A 22,055-nucleotide genomic window follows, 5' to 3' on the forward strand; every position below is an offset into this window, starting at 1 on the left:
TAATTCCCATTTATGCTCATTGGAATAAAGAAGAGTATTTCTGTAACAAATTAAGAACACGCATAACCTGTTATGACATAGTCATAGATGTATAATAATATGGTCTAGAATTACAGTACTCTCTTGAAGTACATCATATTCAAAATTCACTGGAGATGTCTTAGAGACATCTGTTGTAATTACAGGAACATGGTTTCTAATTCATTTAATTCCCTTTCCTACCTAAACTGTACATATAAGTGAATTTTAAGAGACTGTATAAATAAATTTTTAATTACAAAATGATGTTATACAATACATTATTAATAATAACCAACAATGCATAATGTTTATGCATGAGGCCATTACAAAGACAAGCTAATGTATGTCAGTTCCAAAAGAATGTACTAATTTGTCCTGAATTTGTGAATGAAGTTGAATCCATGATGCAAGCCAATGAACGCAGTAACACAGAGTGGTTTAGCATGCTTTTTTGCAGTCAAGAAACACCTTGTACCTATGGCATTTACGAGGTATTTAAGATCGTTCATCACACATGATCAAGATATTTTTTTCCAACGAGCCATGCAGTAATGAAATTTGGAATAAGACCATTGAGTTGACAACACTACCTTTGCCAGCCAGGTGCAGAATAAAATGGTCTATGGCATCCAAGAAATGCGTACAATCCTTACATTTCAGCGCATAGAAATCAGTCTTATTGTCATGGAGTTTCCCTGTGGGGCCAAAGGGTCTGCCGGAACGTGGTTGACTTCATTGTGCTAGCGGTAACAGATTTCTGAAATCTCCATGGCCAACTCCAGACACTCACTGGTCTCGTGGCAAGATTCAAAAAGACTGCAGTCGACGTCACAGTTGCACTTGCAGTCGTTCCGCGGGTGGCTTTCATCTGAGGTGTGGTGGTACCTGTGAGAGGGGCAGCACAGTTTGGTACACACTGTTTCGCACGTATCTGGGAGCATCAGGAGACAGTCCCAAAACTGGCAAAACAAACAGGTGAGGATGAGAGAGGCACACTCCTCTGTTTAAAGAAGAAGGAGAAGGAAAAGAAGAGGAAGAAATTAATGGTGGCACATAGAGGGGCGTCTCCGAAGGACAGGCAGGTGTGGTGGCATGCTTGATAACTTTATGGCCAACTCTTAATTGTCCATACTAGGGGTAAAGTACACCATTACTCTTCCCCACCTCCCTGCACTACCCGCTCTACTTAAGTAATTGCTTTATTAACTTCCTGAGCATTTCTATTGATTCCACATAATCTGGTTATTTAAAGTGCTGTCACTTTTCTAAACTCCTTTATTTACTTTGCCTGCAGAGGTGCTGAGAAGCCACACAATTAGCTACCTATCTGGAAACCTTGCAGCTGTCTGAAAAATAGCTGGTCCTCTGCAGGTGCAGGGAGCTTTCAGGAGCAATTAGGGCTGGGGACAAGGAGAGACTGTACAAATTTCCGGCTTCTCGTCACCAGGCTTTCTCATTTGTATGGTGTGGATTCCCATAAATCTGCCACACCCATATTCACATGCCAGCGAAAAGCACATTTCAAAACCCAGAGAAAGAATTTTTTAAATAGTCAGAGTTTTTGTTTTGGTTGTATTTTATTTTCAATACCTGCGTCCTTTGTCCTCCAGTTTGGGGAAGCATTGATTTTATATTCATGTTAAATGAAATACGTCATCATATGCCTGAAAGCATAGAAATCTTCTCAATCCTCCTTAAGAAAATTGGTTTAAAAATTTACTACTGCAGACTTGTAAAAATCGGAAAAGTATCTCTAAGGTATTGAAGGTAATTGGTACTTCTAGCCAAACAGCTGTGATGGGTTATAGATTATGATATTTTTTGTTTCCATAAAGGGAATTAGTTAGGAGATGCAACAACTCTCTTGTTAAAATCATAACTTTTTTTTTTTAGTTAAGTCTCAAAAACATGTAAGCACTTTATAAATGGGTAGGTAAGTATGTTTACATGATATATCATCCAATTAATGAAAATCACTATCCTGAAGATTGTTCATGGCTGAAAGTAACATTCTGGCCTGAATTGGAGAAACATCTCCTCCTCCTGATGGGTTTATCAATCAATTAAAGTTATATTTTCGTAAGGATTTATTTTGTTTCCAATAAGAATGTTAATGTTAATAAATTCTGGTTTTCAGGCTTCAGTTGGCTGAGACTATCCAAGCCTGCAGGAGAGATTTTGCTCTTGGGTTCTGACTGTTCTTAGAGGCCTGTTCATTTACTTCCAACAATATTTTCCAGAAAAGTTTTTTACTTTTTTTGTTCAGATATTTGTTCATCCTTGAAAGGAGGGCAAGCATGGAAACTTGCTCTAAAAGGGAACAAATATCTTAAAGAAACTTAGAGTCATTATATAAAGGTCGAAAATGACTGTGCATATAGGTAAACAAAAGTCTTCGTTCTTGCCTCTGTCCCATGTGCCATCCCTGCCTCAAACCCTCCTTTCCTTTCTTCCCAATCAGACAGTGATAAAGAACCTCAAGGTGACTTTTATGACTACTTTAATTGCCATATATTGTTGCAGGTGCTGTGGCTGTACCTAAGTATTTCTGGTTTAGGAAGCATATCCCATAATACCTCCAGGGTGTATGCACTCATCTCTTTGCCAGATGGGGTGTATTTTTTTATTCACTTAGAGCCAGCTTCCAGCATGTGGCCAAGTCACCTATATAAGTCACCACAAACCACCCACAAAAATTCAGGAGTCAGTTAGTACAGTACATAGACTCTATTTTACGTATGCATTTCTGAGGAGGGCATGTTGGTGGTCAAAGATACGGAGCATAAAACCTCATCAACTTACACTGATGCCAGCAAGGTTACTAGAGCAGCCCCTGGAAAAGAAGAAGTTCTCAGTACAAAATATCCCAAGCAAATGCTCCATATCCTTCAGGCTGGAGGCTTACGAGACTTACTCACGCTAGGATCGTATAAAAATGATCCCACTAGATCTGTGTCCTTTGTAGATGTCATGGTAAAAGTTTGATTTGCAGGTAAGTTAGGGTGGGAGCTGGTGACATGGGGATGGGAGTTGGGGTTTTGTATCAAAGTGTAAAGACCCTATTTGGGAAATGGCCTTATAATTTCCTGAGGGCATATAATCTTTTGGTTTAACTCCTCTTGCCAATGTTTTCTCAAGTTGGCAGACTCCGGAGGTCTCTGCTTCTGATGTACACCGTAGGTTTTATTTGCACACACACAAAAATGTTTGGCCTAATCCTTTGGCCAAACTGGTATTTGTTTTCTTCTATTTTGCATTTGAGAATAGAGCTCTTTTTTTTTTTCCCTGTGTATAAGTCAGTCCTTTTTATTTGGTTATAAAAGGCAGAGCCTCTTGCCCAAAAAAACATGGCAACATTGATGAATTGAAAACAGATTTTTCCAAACTTTCAAGAGTGTTGAAAACTTTTCCTAAAAGGCACATTAAATAATTCTACACGGGCAGGCAAAACTGTTTTGCATATGGGCAATTTTTGTTTGCACAAAAGTAACACAAGCAGTTCAGGGGGAAATTTGCAAGTGTTTGAAAAGAGAGTTGGACCTCTCCTTCTCCTGCCTGAATGGGTGTATTTTCCTTTGCCTGCACTATTTCTTGGGGCTTTAATGTTTAGTAAACATGATATGCAAAGTCATAGCCCATGATTAGCACCCCTACTCTCAGCCCATCCCACAGAGTATGCTGTGAGTCCATCTGCCTCCTTCACATGGCTTCTACAATGTCTTCAAGACATCTCCCACTCACCAAGGCCAGGCTGCACCACGGCTCTCCCTCATTCCTTATTCCACAAACCTTTGGCTTTCTCTTGTGAATGGCTCTTGCACACTCACATGATATGAACAGAAAGCTGGGACTCATTCCTGTCATTTTCCTTTTCCCCATCATACCGCCCCCCCCCCATGCAATTCCCTGCTGAATTCTGCACGTTCTATCTCATATTGGTATGTGAAACTCATAAGCTTCTACCTGCCTCTAGGGCCACCTCCATAGTTCTAGCCACTATTGGCCATCGTCAGGTCCAAAGCAATAGCTTCCTATTGAACACACTGGTTTTTACGTGAGTGCAGCTCAGATTCATCGCCTCCTGTGATATTCTTTCACTGGAAATGAGATGAGCTCGCTTCCCCTGTAAAGTCCCCCATCCTGGTCGTAGTGCATATGCCTGTGTATAGGTTTCTGCCTATTTCTCTGGCTTCCCATCCTAATCTTCTCCTCACCGACTGCACTCCAGTCACACTGGTTCTCTTTCATTCAGATCCTGGGATACACCAAACTCCGAGCCTTTGCGCATGCTCTCTCTTTGGCCTGTGTTCCATAAACCCCTGCCTAACAGCTTGACCTGATTCCTACTCAGCCTCTGAGTCTTTAGCTTAAAACACCTTCTCTCTAAATCACAACCTGTTGAAACTCTCATAGCACTCTATTTTTTCCTCATAGTATTGACCATAGGATGCTAAATCGTTTATGAATGGGTTTCTCTCCCTACTAGAACCTGAATTATAAGAAAGCTGTATCTCTTGTTGAGTGAAAGAATGAGTAAGTGAACGATGGGAGATAAATAAAGTGGTCCCCGTTTTTTAGATGAAAAGACTAAGGCTCAGGGATTGTCCCTGAATGTCCTGAGTCTTTCAACTTTAAGGTGGTGGGCGAGAGGTTCAAATGTCAGTCTTTCTGGATCCAAAGCCTGTGCTGTCTTATCCATTGTTACATTGGAAGCAAATGCTTGGCCCTCTGTACTCTATGTGCTCCTCACATAGGTCCTGAAGTGGGCCTGAGTTGAGTCCTATCACAATTCTTTTATAGATGGGGAAATAGTGGCTCAGGGAATTTAAGAAGCATAGGAAATGGTGAATCTGTGATTTGACTCAAACTGTCCCCTCCAGAGCTCTTAACCCTGCAACTGGCCTGCCCTTCAGAAGGCTCACACCTCCTCTGTCATGATCCAACATGGCGCAGGACGTGGCCGGCTTGTGGAAGGCCTGCTCTCCCTTCTCCTCCCTGTTCTGCTCTGTATTCCCAAGACTGCTAAAGTCTGTTTTCAAGGTTCTGTTAAGCAGCTTCTCACCAACCTCAGCCAATGGGAAGCAGTGACAGGAAAAGAGGGTGGGGGGCGGGGGAGAAGGGAATGCGGGGGGTATTTCTTCTCCCCTCTCTCTGCTTTGAGTGGTGTCTCAGGTGTATCTACCCCTTGGTTTTATCTCTTTCTGAAAATCCTTCTTTCTGTGGCTACTGTTAATGCCACTTACTAGTGGTGTGTCAAGTAAGGGTTAGTTGCTGGTGGCCTATGAGCTCAGGCCAGTGCTTGTCATTTACTAGTGGCCTGGGAGGGACCAAGGGAAGAGGTGTCAGAGCCTTGTTGCTAAGTCCTGGGAGGCCTCACTACTCCCTTACCTGGCTTTTCACCTCTCCTAATATCTTCGTAACTAGGTCTCTGTATGTTGACGTCCCTTTATTGACTGCCCTGGCATCCTGGCCTGGGCTGTAATCACTGCTCTCAGAGCACCCAGCTCACTTTCCCACCTCTTACCTCCTTAAATCCGGATCAGGGAAGGTTCAAGAAGGAGCCATGACCTGCAAGCCTTGCAGCCAAAAGCGGTATTTGTGAGCAAAAAGCCATGACAAAAACCTGCTTAGGTTGTTTCATTTCCTTTTTACACCCCTAGGGTACCTTTAGGACACTGAGGCTGTAATGTGCTAAGTGATACCCTAATGATCCTGAAGGATTAACGCAGCCTCCAGAGGTGCTAAATGTACAGCTGGGGATTGGCTAATTAAGAGGGAGAATCTGTCTCATTAGAAAGGATCATGTTTAATTATAGTGGAAAAGGTAACAATGCAAGGAGTTTCCACCAGGGTATCAGAGATCAGCCTCGCAGTCGTGGTCCAGTACTCACTGGGTTTGCCCTCCCAGCTTTCAATCTTGTCACCAAAATGCCTGGAATTCAGAGGAGGGAGAGACAGTGGAGGATGTAGCTGTCCCCTGTAGTTCTGATGGTTTTCCTCAGCTCCAGATACATTCACCCGCTAGTTTGGGAATCACTATGCAAAGTATTAAGAATGTGGTTCTTCCATAAGGGGTCCCACATAAACAACATTCTCCCCCTCCCATCCCCTCAAAGCCAAGTAATAAAAAAAGGAAAATAAACCTGGCCCAAACCCAGTATTCTAATATGTTAATGGTTAATGTGTGGTCACAGCAGATTCAGCATAATCATGAGATTCATGACACAGTGGCTTCGACTAATTACTCAAAGTTTTTGGTGAAAAAGTATAGAAATTGGTTCCCACTCTTCCAACATTAAGTTTTTTTTTTTTTTAAAGTCTGTAATGTAGAATAGGAATAAATAAAGTGTGACTGAATGCCTTTCTCTAGCTGGGGTATCATCCCTGATGTTATCAATTTTAATAGCTACTTAAATATGTCAAGATCTATTTAAGTTCAGACAAGCACAACTAACGTTCAAGTCAGTTCTTTAGAACGAGGATGACTGGATTTGGGTGATACTTAGTAAATTTGTGCTTATGTTTTTTTCTGAGCAAATGAACTGAAATAATTATAAAATTGAAACATTTTATAAGGTGACACTACTGCATTTAATTGTATGAAATTTACAGTGTAGAAAATGTAATCATTTTATTCAGTAGTCCATGGTGTAATTAAGACTATTCTTTTGAGGTATCTTGTATTTATGATTTTCCTCTTCCACCTGGATGAGACATCTCAGATTCAAAATTATACATCAATTAGGTGTATTCTCAGGATTCTTTTTAAGGAGCCTCTTTTCGACTATTGTGTATATCCTTGATTTTATTACCCACAGGGATGCCTTTGCAATCAGAGTGTAGAAACAGAAGCAGAGACACAGACAGTGCTCTGGACTTTTTCCATTTTATTCGGGAAAGGGACCACACAGGATGAGCCACAATTTAATAATAAAGTAATGTTGCAGCACATAGTGTGTGATGTGCAGTAAAGATCCTTTTAAATTCCCATCAGAGCACACACCATGAACTGTGCTAATGGATGTAACACATTTTACAAAATCTGCATGTGTGAGGCTTTTCCATTCTGTTTTAAGTGGGGCAATGTATATAAATAATAGATATTAGCAATTAAGCATCCATTCCTATGCACTCATTTATACATTTGAAAATAAATTAACCACAAACTACATGAAAGTGGATGCAATCTTCTCTTTTCCCTTCTGTTTCCCCTGCTGTTCCTGCAAGATATTTCTGTATTTATCTCAGTACGAACAATGACCCCAGCTCTCAATTTCTGCATCCTTAAATTAATTACTATAAAAATTCTCCGACTTAACTCTTGATATCCTTGATGTTGGCTGTTTAAGATAATGAGAGCTTCCTATCCACATTTGTAGGCCCTAGTTGGAATGTTTCTCTCTTTTATCCAGATACCAAAAACTCTTACGTTGCTGATGGGGGGAGTTCACACTGTGAGAATGGATTAGCGGGCTGTTACCTGTGTTGTTGGCCTAAAATTGTAATTTTCCGGGTTGTACCAGCCTCTCAGCCAGAGCTTAAGAAGAACAGTCTGATTCAACTGTCTTCATGAATCTCCTCTGCTCTTCAAAAACAAGAGGAAGTCGTTCTTTTCCTGCGTGAGGCCCCTGATTATCCATTGCCATTTTCATGGAGTGGTCATTTTGGCCCTTTCCTGAGAATACAAGGGTTCAGGTACCATCGCAGCTACGCCTGCCCTTCTCATTCTCCCTGGATCCCCGACAGGACAAATCAGAGTGGTTCTGGACGGCATTGTGTTGTACTGTGTGGATATGTACAACGGTAATTCCTAATTCTGGGGTCATTACAACCAAGACCCGTTACACGTAAGATCCGTGCATCCCTGATGCAAGCCGATCCTGTATCACCTGTTTTCTTGATTGCCATGAAACGCTAGCAAAGCCAGAAACTTGGGCATCATCTTGAATTTGGGGTGGGAACCCGGAAGTCCACTGGCCAAAGTTGGCCCAAAGCCATGTATTGTTGGGAGTGTCTGGGGCTTCATAAATGAGATAGAAGTTTTGCCAACACCTAAGAAATGCAGAGATGTCCCGTAACGCTCTGGACCTGGCAACTCTGAGCCTCTATTTTCTTCCAGAAACAATTAGCTGGAGCTGAGTAGTGGCAGGGCTCTTCACCTTGCCATAGTCCTCGCCCACCCCTATTGTTCACTGCCCATCTTCTGCATTATTCACACTATCTCCTGGCAGCTGCAAGCAATTGTGTCTGTAGCTTCTGGTCTGAAGCATCCTTGACAATGTGCGCATAAGATCGTAAATAACATGTGTTAGAAATCTCTCCCCTTACTTTCTAAAACCAGAACCAGAATGAAAGCAAAAATCACATATCTATTATGTGCCAGGTTCTCTATTGGATCCTTTATATATGTTATTTCATTTGATCTTCAAAACACCCTATGATGTGTTACTAGCTCCATTATATATAACTGAGAGTCTGAGAGTCAGAGATGCTAAAAAACTTACCCAGGTTTATGCAGTTAATAAATTTCAGAGCCAGGAATTAAACTGATGTGATTCCAAACTCCTGTTAATACAAAGTCTATGTATTTCTTTTTTCTCTTTTTCAAAAAGTAAATGTTAATTTAAATCTAGACTAGTAACTAGGACCTATTATATTCTCCTTTGAGAGATTGCAAGCTTTCTTTAAATACAAACGTAGGTATGGAACACTACAAAATTCCTGAACGGTTTATGTCTTCTGTAAAGGTCACTGCAAAGTCAACCTGAGTAAAATTACATATGTCTTGGTGTGGAGTCCATGACTTTGAACTTGACTGTGATGATCACTTAGCACCAAATCAATTTGAAGTTGGCTTTGTGAAAGGGAATGTGCCTTTAATGTCATATACAGGGGTAGTTTGGTGTAGGTTTGCACTGATCAGAATGCCCAGGAGGTGATATCAGCTAGAGTAACCAATCCTTCTTTACTGCTTGCTGATGTAAGCAGATTGATATTTTTTACAGTCTACATTTATACATTTCCAGCATTTTCATACCATTCCCCTCTGCCTTCTTCTCCTCTCAGCCTAGAGACAGGGGCTGAACAGTCCCAGATTTGAGAAAAGTTTGCCGTTTTTCTTTATCCACATCATAACTCCATAGCAAGCATGATTATACCTCACTCCAGCTATTTAAAACACTTTGCCTCCGATTTCCAGCTTTGAGAGCAAACAATCTGCCAAGCACCTCATAATTGCAGAGTGACCTTGACATGTGTCATTCACCAGGGTTTTCAAATCGAAGTCTTCCTGTTTAATATTCATAAAGGCTCTTTTTTTCTAACAGCATATGTGATGATTTTACAGGGGCGGGGGTTGGGGAGCTTTATTTAGAGATGGGTTGATTCTGAGAAACATACCATCAGTGTCTCTCTGATGAACTGAAGTATCAGTTTGGAGGTAGGAAAATTTCGTTTGGCATTCTTCAAGGGAGGACAGTGATGTGCTGAATTCTGACAGTTTTTTCTCACTGGGGGTTTCCTTGGCTGGTCCATCTGTGATATTGAATTCGGATACTGAATTTATAATGATAGCATTAATGGGTTTCTCGTCTGCATGCTTTTCATTTGTGAGTTGCATATCTAGACGAAAGAAGAAAAAATACACAAACCCATTATAGTTGATGTGACCCAGTGATTTCAGAACGGACATTTGCAGAAAACTTCACACTCTAGGCTTTTATGAGAACAAGATCTTATGTAAGAGAATGAAGCATCATTGAACAGGATCATTTTGAATAAAAATATAAGTAAGAATAAAAGAGGCAATCATGATAACATTTTACACACGTTACAAGTTTCCCTATCACAGTAATTTGTATCACTTATGTCTCCTGTGTGTGATTTTAAAATCAATTATATATTTATTTATTTTAGTGATGGGTGGAGAGAATCAAAGAATTCATTCACTTGGATCAATGAAATCTCATAGTTTGTTGTCAGCTCATTGTCAAATGTTTTCTGGATCCCAGGAGCAGTAGAAGGGTCTTAAATGCTGAGTACTGCTCCATAATGTATGTGATCTCCATCACATTGTCCTGTTTGTTTCTACAAACCTCAGTTTCCTCCTCTGTATACGAGAAGTGATTATAAATGAACAGTCTAGAAGCTCATTCCTGTTTCTGATCTCAGAGACTCTCAGTTGCCATTCTTTTCTCTGCCTTGGCATTTGTTAAGCTCCTAGCCAGGTGATCATCAACGTGAGCTTTGGGGGTAGGCTTTTTGGAACATGTTTTATTTTCATATAATCACCTAGAAAGGAACCCCCAGCAAAGTCCTGGACTGAGATTCTGGTTTGGAGCGTCATAGAGAAGACCAAGAAGCCCTAGTTGCCTCATGTCTTTGAGAACTCCCATATTCATTTGTTGGTTCGTTCATTCATTCATTCATTCATTCCCACCTAACAATTGAGGGCCTGTTATATAAGAAGCACTGAACTGGGCACTGGGGGTACAGTGGTACCTAAGACAGGCATGGTCCTCAACTTTCACAAGCATCAAACATGTTAGCAGAGAAATAACTAAGTGACAATATCGAGGAGTGTAGGACAGAGAGAAACACACCATGAAATTACATTAGAGAGAGAACCAGACTGGGTGGTAACTTACCTACACCTGTTACACAGAATCCTAAAACCTAGGAAAGAGTTAAGAGAAGGCATTCTTAAACTTGTGGACCAGCTGGTTCCTAGGGATGATTTGAGACCTAAACAAGTGGCAGTCCTGGTGATTTAGCAGCCCTACTGGGAGATGGTGAAGATTCATTCTGGAGACTTGCATTCTTGTTGCTAACACAATGCCGGGTTGATCCAATAATGCTCATTGAGTGACTAGAAGAAACAATACAACAACCAACCTGGTTTTTCCCATGCTCACACAGCTCATGCAAGAAGTGTATTCTTGCCACCACCCATTTTCATCATCTTTTCAAAAGTTGCTTTGTTTCGGGCAGATGGAAAACTCTACAGGGTCCTGCCTCCTAGGGCAGTGGTTCCCAGACTGTGTAAACAGTAGAATAACCTGGGAAGTCTCTTAAAACTTTGGAATTTTTTTAAAGCTCAGGTGACCCTTCCCATCCTTCAACAGATCAGATCACAGCCCCGGGGGTGGGGGTGGGGGTGGGGTGGGGATTTTTGAAGCTCTCTATATGGAGTTCCAAAGGCTCGTGACTGGCATGGGAACTATCAGTACATCTCACACAATTGTCTTAGGCCATGTTTGTTTCTTTCTCGGCGTCCAAACAGCCTTGGCTTTCAGCAAGGTTTGCTTTTTATTCCCCCACCGCCCCCTTATGTCGCTGGCTTTCAATCTCTTGGTTATGCTTTGATTCACTCTAAATTGGACTGGTAGAAATTGGGGTTCATGGGAACATCTCTCATGAATAGCAATTAATGCAATTGTGAATAGATAGAATTAGCTCAACCAATGGGGAAACTCTAGGCTTCCTCTATCCCGAGAGAGATTTACCAAATTAATGTTGTAACGATGATGCTATAAAAATAACAGTTTATTTTTCTTGGGTCCCAAAGTGTCCAGTAGTTAGCTAATATTACCAACAGATAGCCATTCAAGTTATGCCTTGGCATACTTAGAGCAGTATTAATATTTGGAGATAGATAATTCTTTGGGGAGCTGGTAGGATTTTTAACAGCCTCCCTGTCCTCTGCCAGTAGCACCCATTGTCCTACGCTGGGATGGGCAAAAATGTCTGCACCTATTGCCGAATTTTGCCTATGGGGCAAAGTCACCTGGATTGAAAATCAGACCACTGCTTTCTGCACACACCCACATACATAGTTGCATGCATTTTATGTCAAGTTCCATGTTACCACTTATATACCTCATTTAACTTAAGTCTCACAAAGACTCCAGGAGGTAGTTATTGTCAGCCTCCGTGAACAGATGGCAACTATGTGCATTGGTATCCCCAGTTAACAGATGAATGAGTGTAACCAAAGCTTAGATAGTTTATTGAGCTAAGTTGCCCAAGTCTGCCTCATTAGCAAATGATAGAACTAGGATTTGAACCCAGGCCCGGCGTGTTCCAAAAGCTCTGTTCTTATCCTCGTCTCTATAGTCTACAACAGTATCTCTGACTTGTTCTTAGCTTTGTTCTCTGCTTCCTAGCTGCTGAGACTGCCTATCAGCAAACCCCTCTTAACCTGAAATGCCATGATGCGTCACCTGCTCAAGATCTAGCCTCGGAAATTACTTAGCTCCACAGATGCCTCTCCCCCTGAGCAGTCTCTGCAAAGCAAGACTACCTTCTTGCACACTCAGGGAATCCTGTGTCTTCAGTTACAGCTGCTTTATACTGTACATTAAAGAGCAGCTCAGAAAGAGCTGATAGATAACGAAGCCTTGATGAGTATAGAGATTGCGGCGGCTATTTACTTACGGAATTAATTAACAATCAGTTCAAATTATCACACGTAGTCAGGCTGCATGTAATTTAAATTGCTTTTGCACAAAGTAATTCAGGAACAAAAAAAATGTTGGATAGAGGTTACTGGAATGTAAGAACATGCGGAGAATACTGTATACAGCCAAGTGGTATATGATTCTCTTTTTAATTTTGCGACAATTTTAAGTATAGCATTTTGAATCTAAGTAGTGTGTTACATTAAGCAACCATTTGGAGCCACTGGGTTTGTACGGAGAGAATTTTATGGAGAAGTTAAACTGCCATTCATAAAGTTATTTTAATTCTATGTCTCTGTTTATATTTTTATTTTTTTCCATTCCCCAGTGGGAACTATCTGTTGCTCATTAGAAAATCATCTGACATACACACATTTCAGAACCCAGTCTGTTCAACCCAGAATTCTGACATCTGAAGTGAGTCACAATTTTTGGGTGAATGTGACTGACATCTTCCATCTTTTATAGATGGAAAGCTAACAATAAATTTCCCCAGATTTGTCTTTTGTGGTGTTATTTGACATTGTATCCAAAGTATTATAAAGTAGCATAGGCTAAAAGGAGAAACAAGTAAAAAGTGGTATCACAACTCCTGCAGAGAAAACGATTTTGGAATTAAATAAGGAACTCGTGACACTATATTTGGGATGTTATACATAGTTCTTGACATTAACTTAGAGAAAATAATTTTTTTAACAGAAAAAAAATACCAAAATTAGGACAAAAATTAGAAGCTCAACCGTATTTCTTAGGGAAAAAAAAATTAAAGTGTGTCTCAAAAGCCAGTGAGATAGAAAATTCATGTTTGGGCTAGAAGTAATTGCAGAACCAATGGGCATAAACTTAAGTAACAGAAAAGACAGACAGTTAATTAATTTTTTATTACCATTGAGCAAATGTTATTAATGTAATTCAATTAACATTTATTGAGTGCCCACATGCGATAGATGAATCAATATGTCGGGAGCTATTAATTTATTTACTTTAAGTTATTAAGGAAACATTTTAATGATTTTCATTTTTGCTCACTAAATGTGACTTTATAATTTTTGCATCTATGCATTCTCTATCTGGGGGTATATAGAGATAAATACGCATTCCAATTATAAATAAGTAGCATCTCTCTTGCTTAATGGCTCTGATTCTATTCTTGTTTTCCTCTCCCCCTCCCCCCTTCCTTCCCTCCCCCACCCCTCCCTTCCCTTCCCTTCCTCTCTCTCAGTTTAACTCCCAGACCTGCCCTTTCTCTGTTACTGGTTTCTTTTTTTCCCTCTCTGGTTCCTTCAGTGTATTTATTCCTTTATTCCTATCTTTGTCCTCTTAGTTCCTTTCTTTGTACCCTACCCTTGAAGATTGTATTTGTGCACACTCACAATTTATGATTTTCTTTGTGAAGCTGGCCCCCCAAACTCTATGCATTTCGTCAGCCAGCTATGCCACATTTACTGAGCGTAAGCTATGTGTCCTTCCCGCACTGGGTGCTGGGAGATTCAAAGAAGAATAGCAAACAGTCTTGGTCCTCAAGAGACCTACAGTCATCACAAATTGTGACTATTGGACATTTTATTTGAGTTACCAGCTCATCTTTACAATTAATGTATATCTTTCTGCTAAGCCCCTATTCTTTCCCCCCAACTGGGTTCCTCTGACTATCCCTGGAGAACCCACAATTCAATTTCTTTTCATTGATTTATCATTTTTAGGTGTTTATTTATTTACTCAGAGAGAGAGAAGAGAACACGTGTGCAAGCGGGGGAGGGGCAAAGAGAGAGAGAGAGAGAAAGAAAGAATCCCAAGCAGGCTCCCACACTCAGCCGAGAGCCCAACACAGGACTCAGTCCCAGGAATTGCAAGATCATGACCTGAGCCAAAATCAAGAGTTGGACACTTAACTCATTAAGCCACCCATGCGTCCCTGTATTGTCATTTAAAAAAAACTCCCAGTGAATTATCCCATCCTTCCATCCAAATTATTTACCAGTTCTTATTAATTTTTCCTTTTATTTTTTTTACGTTTATGTATTGATTTTGAGAGAGCATGTGAGTGAGAGTAGGGGGGGGGTGGGAGAGAGAGAGAGAGAGAGAGAGAGAGAATCCCAAGCAGGTTCTGCACTGTCAGTGCAGAGCCCGACATGGGGCTCAAACCCATGAACCACGAGTCATGACCTGAGCCGAAATCAAGGGTCAAATGGTTAACCTACGGAGCCACCCAGGTACCCCTTATTTTTTCCTTTTAAGTATCTTACAAATGCGTCTCTGATTTTTCATTCCCATCACTACCTCTCAAGATTTACCCTCTCTGTTCTTAAATCTGACTATTTCTGTCACCATCAGTCTCAACTATAGTGACAACACTTCCCAAGACATCTTACACACTATAATCGAAATGATGTTTTGAGTAATATTCTTCTGACCCTATTATTCATTAAAAAAATTAAAACAAAATACACACACATCATGCACACACAAATGTTAATAGCTCATCATTACCACAATATTTTCCCATTATCCTGTTCTGAATTAATCTATGCACTCTATTGCCAAATTGTCTTTTGAAAAAGGTATCTTATTGTTAAATTTTCCTTGTGAGTGGTAAACTCCAGAAGCCTATGTGAATGTTGTCAGGTAAGTGTTTAAAGCAGGGTGATTTTAATTTTAATTCTGAACCAAAATGTTTACAGTGAGTGTGTATTTCAAATATATGGGCCATTTCTAAAGCTATCATAATAAATTATATTTTCCCTTGGATTTAAACTGTACTCTAGCTTAGAATTTAATACCGTAATTATCTGTGGTTGAAATCAGATCAAAGCAGACAGGTGACATTTCAAGGTATAAGTTACCAAACCATCAACAAATAATCATGGTTAGTAATTACGGTTAATTCAGGCAACCCCAAAGAGGGAAAAAAAAAGGTTTTTTTTCCTTTGTATGTAAAGTTTATAAAGTTCACACAAATGTCGGAAATGATTCTCCACAGCTTGGTAGATAAGAACACAATATACAAAAGCATTTGACATGATAGAGCATGCTGAAAATTATTAGAAAGAGCTAGAATCACATTTTCTAAAGGTATAGAGAACTATTATTCTTATATTGTGTACAATTTTGGAACTGATACTATGGCTGGAGAAGACAGAACAAAATTAGGAAGGTGAGGATTTCTAAGTGCTGCCAAAAGCATAATAAAAGGTAACTGGTACTTAAAGAAGCTATATTGAAAAAAACATACACTCATTTTCCTTTTGGAAGCTGAGTGGGGGATAATTTTCTCAAACTGACGGTTGAAAATATTCTCACCTTTTTTTTAATGAATGGAAATAAGTTATGGATGGCTTGATCCATGGCTATATCCTATTAGGGCAAAATGAAGTCTTGGATTCATTAAATTTCTTTTTTGGAGAGGAGAGGAATAAATGAGGTAAACTTATTGGACATTTTTTTTTTCTGTAATTTTCAAACGCCGGCTCTGGTGAGAAGATGTCCTTTAAAGACTTTCAGGTGAAAGCAATAGTTTTATATATTCTTGTTTTGTCTTCTATGGTGCTTCAACTAAAACTGCCCCAGAAAACGTTAGATGAAATGTTTATCAAAGGCCATGACAAGGGGACATTTTAAGCCTTTTCAATCAGCATTAGTAAAACTTTTTTTTTTTTTAAAGAGAGAAGAAGCAAAAGAATATTATTTCTCCAGATACAATAGCAGTGAGTGTTCAAGGTGAAAAGGATTAAAGAGGAAAAAAAGAACTGAGAGAAGAAGGTTGAACGCAGCCCCGTGGCAAAGCTTCTTCCACACCTGCAAAGCATCTTCAATGTTTTTGGGGTGGGAGTGGGTGTTTTGGTGTAACGTTCTTAGATCATGATCTGTTCTCCGCTCCCTGCTACACTTCACACCTGTAGACAGACATAGGCTAAGTGATATACTTTCATAGCTAGATCCTAAGCTTGTAAAAAGGAACAATTCAGTCCTAGGAGGTGACTGGATCTTCTTTAGACATGAAAACAGTTTGCAATTATGAGTTTCCTATTCATTTGTATGCAGTTACCTTCAGTTTAATGTTTGTATAACGTGTCTCAAGAAATAAAGATTATGTTATCTCGGGGAAAAAATTGGTTAGCAGTTGTTAGAGCTTGAGGCACTTGGGTTGGTAATAGGTTTAGAGCTTTAAAAATATCAGTGAAGCCAATCAGGCTATAAACTCCTGCATAATCGGTATTATATATACAGTGGCTTTTTTATTGTCAGTATTTAAATATAAATGTTAAAAATTAAGCTATAATATAGTTATTCCAAATATTCTCTATTATGTGAAAACCATCACAATTCATTCATCCCAACTAAGTGAATGTCACTTAAAGTCTCTCTTTGGCATTTTCTCATTTGAGGCTCACCACAGTGCTCCCGAGTGTTATTATCACTATTATGTGGATCAGGAAATGGATGCAAGGTCAGAGGTTTGAGTGGTTTGCTCCAGATTACCCTGCTGGTTAGGGGCAGATTGCACTGGGTCTTCTCATTCCTGCCACAGTCAAGCTTTACTTTCATCAATTGCTGTATGAAACCAGGCACTCTGATATGAGATCAAGATACTTTTCTGAGGTTATAACTCCTGTGACCCTTCTGAAGTTTCTCCCTCCAGGTTAATTGGCCTTGCTCGTAGATGATGAGGGAGACACTTGATGTGTGTGCTCAAAACCAGAGCTTCTACAAAAGACCGCAGCTTCCATATCCCTCAAAGCCCAGTGCGGGTGCCATCTTAGGAGTGAAGTTTGCCACAGTGCCCACCCCCCACTCCCACTGAAATGCATTGTTCCAGACGGGAGTCCCCAGAGGCCTGGGTTGATACCTGAGTGTTTTGTACTGTGGCTAATTGCGGCGGTGTTTCTCTTCCCCTTTCCGTTGTGAGCTCCTAGAGGAAATGCATGCTCCATTCATCGTCAATTTCCCAGCACCTATAGCACAGTGTCTAGCAGAAAGCAAGTGTTCAATAAATTTCAGATGACTGACAGCTGACTGACGGAGTGAACGTGGGGTGTCTCAGTTTTCAGTTGACGATTGACTCATTTTCTCTGGGACGGGTTTTCTGAGCGCGTCTTCCGTTGGTCTTCCTCCCCCACTCTCGATATGCCAGTTAACCCTGATGAAAGCCTAAACATTCTCTTTTGTGTTAAAATATATATCAGTCCTTATTTTGATCTGAAGGCAACATTTGCATTTATATCTGTAAAACTGTGAAGAATATAAAAAGACCCAAAGAAAATGAAACCCCCTATAATTCTACCATTATCAACATGTTACCGTGTCTGCTTCACCAAAAGACAGTGGAAATATTTGGTGTATCTATATCTCTATATGTGTCAGGTCTGGACGATGTATATATCATATATACTGAAATTAGAATATCAAAAGTGTATTTTTATATCGATTCTAATTTTAATATATTCTAATATAATACATAAATCCTATGTATACTACTTCTAAGATGTGTCACTCACTTTAATATATATATTGTATACAGTGCTTCCAAGATGTGTCACTCACTCTTTTAGGACCTTTGCATATATTAACTCATTTAATACTCCCGGCAATTCTATGGCAGGACCTGTTGGAGCCACCCCCATTTTTTTGGATGCGGACACTTAAGTACAGTCACACAACAAGTGACTCACAACAAGCAAAGTCACACAACAAGCAAGGGAGGAAGCTGCGTCTTTAACTTAGCCATCTGGCTCTGAGTTCGTGCTTCTAACCATGATGCTATATTGTCTTCTAGACAGAGATTTAAAAAGAACAGTATCAGGATTTTATTGAATATATTATATAGGTTACCAGTATATCATGAGCATTTCTCTCTATCCTAAAGATTACTTAAAAACACCCTCAAGTCTCAGCTTAACCATCACCCCTTCGGAGAGGACTTCCCTTACCCTAAACCTAAAGCATTGTTTCTCAGTTGGGGCAGATTTTGGCAGTGGGTGGAGACTTGTGTTATTGTCATGATTGGGGTGAGTGCATTTAGTAGGGTGCGTGGCTAAAGGGATGCCGCTAAACTAATCCTTTGGTGCACAAGAACTCCTTCTCCACACACCCTCCCCCCGCCCCCAATGATATATAAAGACTATGGTTTCAGCTGTCAGTGCCGAAATTGAGAAATCCACGTACAAAGTAGTCCCAGCCTCTCGCCAACAGCCACTTCTATGACATCTCTGTCTCATCGTCTTTATAGCATTTTCCAGTATTCTGAAAATGTTTATGTGTTTGTTGATTTGTTTATGGAGTTCAGGTCTCTTCTCTCCTTGGCTAAAATATCACATTCATAAGAGTTTTGTCTATATTAATTAATTGCCATATTCTAGAAGAGTGCCTGAGACATAGTAGGTATGTAATAAGTAAGGAGTCAAAGACTGCATAGCTTTTCTTGCATGGTAAATTATTTAACAATTTCCCCATTCAACGAAAATGTAGATTGTCACCTTTTTTTTTTGCTACTTTACATATTCTTAAACATTATTTTCGTGAAACTTTTCATATATGTATTTGTTTATATAGGTTGAATTCAGAGGGAAGGAACTATTGCATTGATGGCCTGATTTCTAAAGCTCTGAACATAATGTACTAATTATTGACTTCCAGAAAGCTTGTATCGATTTATACTTACACCAACAGGGATCGGAAGAAGTTTGCTGTTCTCAGGCCAACTCAGGTTTTACCAATAAAATCATTATTTTTATCAGTTCGAAAAGAACTTTGAGTCAGGTTTCCAAATTTTCTGCATCCAAAAAGACAGTCTTTCACTATCATGAGAGATCGAAGGTTTTTTTCATATTCATTGCTTTTCTGAGGAATTTTGGTTCCACAGCTAGATTCATGGATAATTTGGAGCCCTCCTGCACTGAATGGGATTAGATGGGTAAAGACACTCATTCTGTGTTCGTGGATCGATAAACTCTTGTTGAAAATGTTTATTGGACGACTGACGATTGGATTTGGTATTTTTAGCTGGTTCTCACCTTTGTGCTCTGAGGTAAAGTATCAGTTGACAGACTTTGGAGGCTCCCTGTTTGCTTCTACGCCTTGGCTAGTTAGTATCCATCTATGATATGCCGAATAGAATAAGGTATGATCTATACAGAGACCCTGGAGAGGCCGGAAGTGGAGCCACACTAGAAGGCAGGGCAAGAAAGAAGCGGGACAAGCAAACGACCCACTTATTCACAACTCCTTTCACCCATGTTGTGTGCCCAGTGTATTATGGAACCTATGAATCTAACTGGGGGGTTAAATTTTATTTTCCTGGTGGAACCACCTGGTAGAAGTTAACCCTGTGGTCTCCAAAATGGCATATATACACCTAGGGGAGTCGCAAAACTATCCAGTGGGATTGGAGCATCTATTTACATGGACTTTTAAAAAACCCTAATATAATAGCTATTTTGCGTATTTTATAATGTAGAGAGCAGTTAACATGGCAGCATATGTGACCATTGTGTGCGTGTGCATGTGTATCTTTCTATAAGGTGGGCCTGGTGTACCCCCCCCCCCACCGTGCCCCGGCCCTTTTTTTACCCATTAAAAGTTTATAATAAAAACTTCAGAGACTACTGGTCTAAGGTCAGCTTTCTCTTCAGCCCTCTCCACCTGAAGGAAAGTCAATTCTCTTATGCTTCCTCTTGGTAGCCAGGGTGTGGTTGCTGGAACATTTACAGCCACAGCAGCTGCAGTAGTGGCCTGAGTAGACTTTTCCTCTGAGTTTCTATAGTGGTAACAGGATTAACAGACTCTATTCTGGAAGTACTTGGGTGGCATAACACCTCCCAGCAGAACTATTCCTGACAAGGATGTGCAGATGGAAATGCATATTTATGTCACTTAAAGCCTACCAGAGACACAAGGATTTGAGCTATAACAATAAATAGAAAAAAAAAATCTCCAGCGTTTTTGGTAACCCATACTCAAGTGCATTGACTGTGCTTGGCGAAAGACCTACAGTTTGCTCTTTGTCCAAGCATAAAATATTCAACATTCAAGCGTGTTAAGGTAGACTATTCTGAATATATTTTAGAGTGTTAAAACGAGCTAGCATGAAGTGAGGTTAAAATTTCAGGTCTTAAAAAAATAACAGGACAATCCTGTGAGGGGTTTGGGCCATTTCAAGGAAAAAAAGTCTCCTTTAAAAAAATGTCCAATTATTCCATTTATTAATAACGGGGTAGGTTTAAAAGTCATTTCCGGACGCCAAATGGTCATTGTAATCATCAAGGCTTCCTGTTTAAAATACCTTTTTAGCCATCTTTGATACACCTTCCCCTAGCTTTCTTCTAAAATGCTTGTGACACTATTCGAAAAAGACAAATGCTCACATCCACAAAATATATATTACGTTGACCTGGGAAATATTTACACTACATATCAACCCATCAGTATTGAGCTGAAGAATTCAGTGAGTTATGCTAGTTCTGTGGGGAGGGGCCTTTTCCCAAATAGCCTTTTCCCCCCTGGTTCCTGGCTCGGAAATCAATATTTTGTCAACCAGAAAGCTGGGTTGCCATGACTTTTGAAGAGGTGTGCTTTGTGATCTGCCAGGGAGTGGTAATTCTTTGTCACTCTAACCAATCCAGGTAGGGTTTGTTACACTACACAAGAGGAAGACTTTCAAAAATTGTTCGAGGTTCTCATTAGGTAGCATGAAGAACTCTGTGAAGAAAAGAGGAGATAATCTTAAGAAGCAAATTGAGATGAAAAGCCTCCAAGAGAGATCCAAAGGGATGTGGTGAAATAAATGACTCTAAAAAAGTCAAAACTGTACTCACAGAATTAAAATGTGCCTCAGGGGCAGCAAAACACAGAACTGACACTGCAGAAAATATCAATAGTAATGTGGAGAGAAAATATGAAAAACTTTCCCGTGGTTCAAAAGTAAAAAACACAGGATTCAAGCTATGATAATAAATAAAAGAGATGCTGGGTACATAGGTCAGAGCACACTAATAAATGAGTTTTCTAAAGAAGAAACCAAAACAATTTAAACATAAGCTTTGCTCCAGAATACTCCTTAAGTATATGTTCTGAGTAGAAGCAGTTTTTGAGTATACACCTCCCTGCCTAAAATTCAGGAAACAGACCTACAATCCTAGAAAGTATTTTGAGTTACAAAAATGAAGCTTTTTTTCAAACACTCCGACAAGCAAAACCGTAGAACAAGCTGTCCTGAGGTTGTCCCCTAATCCTCCTTGCACAAAACTAAGTGCCAGAAAACAGCAGTATCACATTTATTAAATTTTGAGGGAATACAATGATGCCTGGATAACTGTATCCTTGATCAACTCGACTTTTCTGCGCGGAAGTACAGTAAGGCATTCTCATCATGCATTGTCAGAAGAAAATACCCTACTCCAAAGAAAAGCAATGAAAACTTTCTCGAAAAAATAATTTAACCTCGCATGAGGGAGTAAAACGCAACTCAGGCACTCAAGTTCAGTGCAAGAGGCTGTCGTAAAAGCTCGGGAAAATGTATTTCTTCATTGAAGAAATATTCCTTTTCAAATTGACAAATTAAAAGAGAGAGAGAGAGAGAGT

The 22,055-nt window shown here is 39.9% G+C and overlaps 1 protein-coding gene across 1 annotated transcript in view; it reads right to left on the reverse strand.

Moving 5' to 3' along the window:
- Positions 1 to 761: 761 nt before the first annotated feature.
- MDFIC2 (MyoD family inhibitor domain containing 2) overlaps positions 762 to 22,055 on the reverse strand; it is a 117,895-nt gene continuing 96,601 nt past the window's right edge. Inside the window, exons 5-7 of the mRNA XM_042977135.1 lie at positions 10,668 to 10,695; positions 9,421 to 9,642; positions 762 to 1,021 (exon numbers count right to left, since the gene is read on the reverse strand). Of these exons, the coding sequence (XP_042833069.1) occupies positions 762 to 1,021; positions 9,421 to 9,642; positions 10,668 to 10,695 (510 nt within the window). The remainder of the gene's footprint in view (positions 1,022 to 9,420; positions 9,643 to 10,667; positions 10,696 to 22,055) is intronic.

This window comes from Panthera tigris, chromosome A2 (genome assembly GCF_018350195.1).
Source record: "Panthera tigris isolate Pti1 chromosome A2, P.tigris_Pti1_mat1.1, whole genome shotgun sequence".
Taxonomy (NCBI): domain Eukaryota; kingdom Metazoa; phylum Chordata; class Mammalia; order Carnivora; family Felidae; genus Panthera; species Panthera tigris.